Genomic DNA, 7,483 nt, shown 5'->3' on the forward strand with positions numbered 1-7,483 from the left:
AGGAATGAGGCCCCACTGACGCAAAAGTGGCAGTAAGACCAGAACAACCCTCCGTGATTCAGAGACAGTGAGCAGGACCCTCATGGTGAGAACCCACCACCACAACACCAGAGCCACACGAGGCATATTTATTTCCTGATTCACAAAGAAGGAAGTGAATCCAAAGGACAGAACAAAGTCCCTAGCCCCAGAACACATCATCTCACAGGCAACGGCATTATGTTGTTCAAAGCTCATACCATCTTCCTGGCCAACCCCTGATTTCTAGTTTTAAATACACAAATCCAGTTACACTAATATTATAAACAACCACACTGCTGGCCCCCATCGCCACAGGAAAAGCAGCTGAGAAGAGCAGCCGGTATTTAGTTCTGTGCGCCTATCCCACAGACACATGCACCCTAAATGCTGTTCCTTAAGTTTAGAAATACGTGACACGCAAAGACAAAATGCTCACATGACCATCTCTCCTCCGTGTCTTGGATGGGGGGCTCACACGAGGTAGCAACTCTGAGATCCCTGCTCCAGAGAGGTCTTCTGCTTAAGGAGGCAGCATTTTCCCCCACCACATAGCTGCTGGGTCCCACGGCTGCCGATATATCTGTGTTCCTCGTCCAGAAATACACATAAAGTTTCTTGTCTTGGTACACAGTCCCCCCAATGTCTTTTCTGTCAGACGCACTGCATGTCCACTAGACTCTCGGAGAGGCCAAGCGCGTGAACAAGCAGGGGAGGGACAGAAGAAGAGAAGGAAAACAGCCACTGGCAGACCCGGTAGGAGAAGAAAGACTCAGTCCAACAGAGCAGCTTTAAAAAGCCATCCCCAGACCTGCTTTTCCTGCAAAGAACGCCTTCATCTTAGAAATTAACTCTGCTCGCGCGCCCTCTCCCTGTCTCGGTCCAAGGGGAAAAGCCAAGCACTTGGATATCTGCCTTTGTCAGCGAAAGAGCGTAACATGGACTTACCTTTCCCCACAGCTATTGTCTGTCCTCCTTCAAAATGACATCACGGAAAGCAATCATGAAATTTACATGGGGGGTGCAGGGTGGACGGGGGAGGAGAGGGGAGGCAGCTGCCTCCCTCACAGCGGTCACATGTGGGGAAGCCTGTGTGCGGGTTTCAATTAAATATCTTCTCCCCTTAGTGTGCGACTCCTAAGCCAGCTAAAGGCGACGTCTCATTTACTTAATGACCGCTCTCATTAGCAGCGGTGGCACGGGCTGGCGGAGAGGCTCCTTTGTAAATACGCTACCCATGAACCCTTGGGGCTCCAATATATCTGTTTACTCTCCGAGGTGAAATAAATTTACAGTATAGCATCAGAAAGATGGATCTGCTGACTTGGAAAGTGAGAGGTGCTCAGGCCGGCAGAGCCCCTGTCTCCTGCTCCAAGCATCAGCCCACAGAAGGTGGCTGTGTTTGCCCACACTGTATCATAATTAATATGCAGCATGATTGGGGTTTTTTTATGCAGAACACACAGAAGGGCAGAGAGCGTCACAACCGCCATACTCACCCCCCTGTGCTGTCTCCACCAGTGGTTCAGTCCAATAATTCCTAATAGCAGCAACCGGAATGACAGATGCCCTGGGTTAGCACGGCTGCAGCGAAAGTACTTTACAATATTTATTGGTGGTTAGGAATATGACCTACCATCAAAAAGAACGGACTGCAGAATTTATTACTCAGATGAACCAGGAGGGGTGCATACTGGTTCATCTGCATGTTCAAGTATCAGTGACTTCAAAGGATAGGTATATATTTTAAAAGTTTATAAAAGGTGCCTATGGCCACAGACCTAAAACTAAAGTCATACACACAAAGAAAAGATCAGGAAAAAAGATATTTTTCTTTTATCACACATTCTCTTTTTGGCTTAAATTTTAAAATAATAAAATCCTCTCAATGAGATCTTGGACACAAGTCCTCTATGCCCCAAAACCACTAAGTTAGTTTATCCCAGCCAGAGGGAAACACACAGCTCAAGTTCTCTGCTCTGTCTTTTTGAGTCTTTTTAAACTGCATCAATGGAACTGCCCACCTACACCTCAAGCAACCGAATTGTTTTCCACTTTCAGGAATAAATGTAGGAACCTCCTCAGCAAGAGTACCCAGGAGCCAGGGTATTCTTGCTTACTATCCAAACTTCCTTTTCCTCCCGATAGATCAGGCAGACGAGTGTCCGTGATCGTCATCAGGTTGTTAGAAACTGTGCCGTGAGACAGGACACAGGCTGGGTTTTAGACGCCCGTGACGAGCGGCTGTCTAAGACCAGCACAGGAGCAGGCCAGCCCCACGAAGTTCAGGGCAGAGATTTCAACACAGTAAATATCATTTCCTGCTATGTTATCCAGGAGCACGAGCCCCCCAACTTAATCAGCACTAAATGGCTCAGGCCACCAGAAGCATGAATTAGGCTTAGAACATTTAGCTTCCTCTAAGAAAACATGTTTTGAAAATCAGCTAAAACTCTCCACAAGCAATTATTTTTAACATGCAGTGCTACAGCCTACATTCCATGCAAACCAACGAGCTTCGTCCTAAAGGCAAGTATGTTCAGTTCTTGCACACACACACGTTCTTCTCAACAAACAAAATGCACAATGTGCATAGGGCAATCTTTTAGATTGAGTAAGAGGAAATAAACGCAAGCGTTCACTGGTCAAACTGAGGATGAAATATTAATTAGCCAAATGAGAACAGTTTGAGGCTCCTACAATGACTGCCTACCATTGTTTTTATTCTTTTGTGAGCTCATATCCATTAGCATAGAAGAACATATTCAGTTGAGAGCTCTCCTGAAAAGCCATTTTCTGTCTCCTCCGGACACGCTGTGAGTGCTGGGATATTTTACATCCCAAACCTTTGGCATTCAGAAATTCTATTAAACTCTTATCGGCAGGCTGCAGGCTGAGGCAGCCCTGCACGCCATTGTTCCGCCAGGAAGATAGAATCAAAGGGAGGGCCGGTGCTGAATCAGCCGTATTCCCCAACAATACCCAGTGTTTCATGAAAGTATTTAATTCAGATATGTGACAGTCAAACTTAGGGGACAACAACCAACAGAAGCGACAACAGGGAGAGATCAGTATGTGGACAACACACAGCCCTGGTGCACACAATTAGTTTTCCAGGTAACATAAATCATATTTGTGCAAACCTCTGCCTCTCAGCATTGCACACCTCCCCCATGGAGCAAGCACAGCGTCCTGAGGAGTGTAGCTCCGGTGGTCGGGATCGGGCTCCACCTGAGGCTGCTTGGGTGAGCATTTCTGAATGTGCTTGGAAATTTCAAATCGGTGCCTATTCCAAGAACCTGGAGAGAAGCCCCGGGAACTCCCACTGAGAGGTTACAGTTGAATGAGCCGTTTCAGAAGATGGGTTTTGATGAGTAAAGGTTCAAAATCTTTAGCCGACTCTATCTAGGGAACAAAGAGGGGTTATAGGCAAGGAGCAGGGAAGGGACGGTGCTGGCAACTTGCTGGGGTCTGGCTTCTCCGTCCAGCCTGAGCCGTGGGTGCGACGCGCCGGCGGTCTGATCAGCACTTTGGACAGCGCTCCCTCCCCCGGAGCTGGGCCCTTTGTTCTCCACACACTGACGTCTTGTCAGGACTCTGGGCTGGGAGAAGCGATTTTAAACCCAGGCTCCCAGCCGTGCCGGCAAGTGACAACAGCAAGGTGTAACCGAAAACTTTCTGATACAAGGTGAAAAGCTGTCAGGATTTTTTTAGTCATAAAATATTTTCTTTTCCGGAACTAAGAATGGAGTACATTGTTCCTTTAAGCTTTATTTCATAAAAATCTGTGGGCAAGTTGCATGTGACTTTTAAGTTTGGGAGATGCACAGAGGAACAGCCTCTGACTAGAGGTCCCCCGAACCCTGCAGAGGGAGAAAAGGGGGAGATTTGCAAAACCAAACTTGTGGCTGCGGCACTTGCTAAGGAATTGCTTTGTGGGAATTGGGAGAAGCAGGCTTCATGATTGCCTCGCTGGTAAGATCATTTCAAATAAAATGTAATTACTTGTGCAAATCTGCACACAGACATTCCAAGTGTCAGTTCATTTGCTTCATAAAAACTCTTTCAAGTAATTTTGGTCTAAACTTTTTGCATCTGTAATTGGCACCTTCTCCGGTGACCAGCTGGGGGTGAGAGTTTTCTTGTTTCCTTCTGAAAGCTTCCCTGCAGATGGGCGCCCGTCTTAAAGCTGCAGACGACAATTAGGGTCGTTGTGTGTGGAGCCGAGATGGTCAGCATTAATATTGTATAGGGACAGCTGAGTGCGAGGGGGCCGCTGCCCCAGGCAGGCTCTGGCAGATGGAGCAAACAAAACCGAGAGCCCCTCTTACCAACACCCTGGGCTGACTCTGTGTGCCTGTCTCACACTTGCTGGGTTGTGAGCCTTTCACACACACGCACACACACACACATGCTCTGGGCCCTATTGTGGGATGGTTTTATGCTGGGACATCAAACATACCAACCCTCTGACACTGTGTGAACACACATTCTCAGACACACACATGTTTGGGAGGATATTGTGGGGCTCACACACTAACTCTTGCCCTAACACTGTGGTAATGTTTCAAACACAGACACACACGCACAGCAGCTCTGCATGTGCTGGGAATGCAAACAGCAGTAGTCCCAGTCAAAGCCTCTCTACCACGGCTAGTCTCAGGTGCACATCGGTCACACACATGCCTTCTTTCCACCCACCTTCCCCCAGAGCCTCATGGCCCCTGCATCGGGGCACATACAGCCCCACCCACTGTCCTCACCTTCAAACTTTGAAGGCAAGCCCACAAACAGGGCAGCCTTGACAGTTCTGCAAGACACACAATCCGCTGGAAGGAGAGGCGTCAGGCCAAAGACCCTGGCCTCACTCAGGAGGGAGCATATGTCTATCACCTCCTCGGCTGCCCAGAAAAGAATGCTGAGTGCTGACGGACACACAGCTAATTAGTCCCCTTGGTGTCCTGGCAGAAGTGTGTGAACAGGCCCAGGGAGGGGTGTGCAGGGTTGGGGAAAGGTACGCACCCAGGAAGGTCCCGCAGAGCGTCATCCTGGCTGGGCGGGCACACCTTCACTCCGAAGCCTGGACACACAGTCACATCATGCTGGAAAAAGTTGCTACACAAACTTCTGTGTCCCCGGGCCCTGGGGAGTCTCCTTCTCATCCAGCCAATCAGGGCCAGGGAGCAGATAATCACAAATTGATGCCCTGCCAATGAGGCTCCCTTCCCCACACAATAGGCCTGGAGACCCCAGACAATGAGCCCCTCCTGCAGGTGGGGGAAAGCGTAGCCTCCTCTCACTGGGGGAAAAACAAATGAGGGAGGGGAGGGGCTCTTCCCAAAGATGCTTCCTCCTCCCCTCTCCCACTTTCTCCCTCCCCCTGGATTCTTTCTCCCCTCCTCCCCCCTCCCCTTCCTCCTCCCACTTTCCCTTCTCTTTGCCGCCCTCCAGACAAAGTCGGGCCAGAAACCTGGTGGGAGACCGGTCTGGATGGGGTGGGGTGGGATCAGGTCTGGGGAGTCCTTGCCTCTCCCTAACACAATGGCTGCCAAGGGGACAGAACCCTGTGCCCTTGAACTATGGACTACCCACCACCCAGGTCGGGAGGCTTGGGGGCAGGGGTGGGGGAAGGTGAAGGGAGGTCCAGAAACTCACTCCCTCAGAGGTGAAGGGTTAGGAGGTGTGGAACTTGCAGGGAAAAGGGGAAGAATTTGGCTTTGGACCTCCAGCTGCTCCCCAGACCAAGAGTGGGGAGGGCAGGGGTGGAGGGTGGGGGTGGGGGTGGAGGGTGGAGGAGTCCTTTCTAGGATAACCTCTCTTGCCTCATTCCATGTCCATGTCCATGACCCTTCACTGCCCACCAGTGTCCTTTGGAAAAGTGACCGGACCTTGCTGGACATTCCCAGCTTCGAGCCTGGCCATTCCCTCCACCAGACTTCCCCGATGCTGGGAGGAAGCTCCCATTCACCCTCAAGGCAAGTCAGATCCCATCCTCAGCTCTGGGAGATGACCACCCCCTACAGGTAGAGGCCTGGGTGCACTGTGGGGCAGCTGAGGCCCACAACAGGGGTCCTACGTTCACTGATTCTAGGGCAGGCCTGGAAGCTAGGGCCAGGTGGGGCTCTCCAGGCCATGAAGGGCCCCAGGCATGGACCCCTGCAAGGAGAGAGGGTCAGATGAAACCCCGTGCCTGCCAGAGCATTCCTCTAGAGCAGAAGGCCTCAGAGCTGGCCTCTCAGGTGACGGGGTTGGAGAAAAGGAACTCCCAGTCTGTCCTCACAGACTCACCCTTAAGCAAAGCCTGTTGGTGGCGAAGACCATCTATCTGCTCAGGCCAGCAGGGGTGCTGGGCACTCAGGGGCTGCCTTCCAAGCTGGAGGAATAGGTTGTGGGGTTAGGCTTCACTCTCCTTGAGCCAGGCAGATCCCCTATCCCCTCACAGCCCTGTGACTGGTTGAACGTCTCCACACCTCCAGTGAAGTCTCCAGTAAGGTCAACTGGTGAGAAATGGACAGCCAGATGGTCCAAGGGGAAGAGTGTCCAGGTGGGGCTGCTGAGGGTCTGGACGTAGGGTGGGACTCCAGGGTGCAGCCTGAGCCACTGGGTGGGGGCAATGCGTACTTACTGCGAGGGGGAACTGGTAGGGAGCAGGTTTGTAGGAATCGGCTGTTCTGCTGTCCCCAGGACTCCAATCTGAGGCTCAGGAGCAAGATCAAGCTGGAAATAAAAGGTGAGTCATCTGGTTAGAGGTGGTGCTGAGAGAGCTTGGTGAAGGTGTGGGCAGGCGGGGAGAGCAGGGGCAGATGCGGCAAATGGGCAGGTTGGAGGCAGAGCACAGGCACATAGCGGTGGCGGCTACAGATTCTGCTGGGGCAGAGTGGGAGGTCCCCTTGAGGCTGTCCCTGTCCCTCATCTGCAGTGACGGATGTGCTTGCAGAGAAGTCACCTCAGGTTAGTTCTCTAACACTCCTGTGACTCAGTTTACTCATCTGCAAAGGGAGAGCAATAGGGACACCTTCCCTGGGGGTCCTCCGATGGGGCCCACACACATTAGCTGGTGGTCATTGCTAATGATCCCCCATCCCCTCACACTCTCTGGCCTCTCAAACTTGGAGACCCCCAAGAAGCCTGAAAATCCCAGCACCACAGATACCACATGATTAGGACTCCCTAACTTTGGGAAAATGCATCCTTTGGATATAGTTAATTGAGACTGATTATTTAAAGGCACAATGAGAGGAGTATGGGAACACTGGTGCTGTTCCAAACAGCGTCTGCCTTCGGCTCAGGTCGTGGTCCCAGGGTCCCGGGATCGAGCCCCGCATCGGGCTCCCTGCTCCGCGGGGAGTCTGCTTCTCCATCTGCTTCTGCCGCTCCCACTGCTTGTGCTCTCGCTCTCTCTCTCTGACAAATCAATAAATAAAATCTTTCTAAAAATAAAATAAAATAAAACCAAACAGCCTCA

General features: G+C 51.3%; 1 protein-coding gene across 2 annotated transcripts in view; it reads right to left on the reverse strand.

Annotated features, from left to right (window-relative positions):
• The window catches only part of MYT1 (myelin transcription factor 1), a 67,607-nt gene extending 64,182 nt beyond the window's left edge, over nt 1–3,425 (reverse strand). Inside the window, exon 1 of one of the 2 annotated variants that reach the window (XM_032387590.1) lies at nt 3,162–3,425. In XM_032387590.1, the coding sequence (XP_032243481.1) occupies nt 3,162–3,177 (16 nt within the window). In that variant the 5' untranslated portion in view covers nt 3,178–3,425. Of the gene's footprint in view, nt 1–457; nt 943–3,161 lie in introns of those variants that run through there. The other variant, XM_032387592.1, reaches the window with a different exon arrangement.
• Between the last annotated feature and the right edge of the window lie 4,058 nt (nt 3,426–7,483).

The sequence above is a fragment of the Phoca vitulina genome, unplaced genomic scaffold (genome assembly GCF_004348235.1).
Source record: "Phoca vitulina isolate PV1807 unplaced genomic scaffold, GSC_HSeal_1.0 scaffold50, whole genome shotgun sequence".
Classification (NCBI taxonomy): domain Eukaryota; kingdom Metazoa; phylum Chordata; class Mammalia; order Carnivora; family Phocidae; genus Phoca; species Phoca vitulina.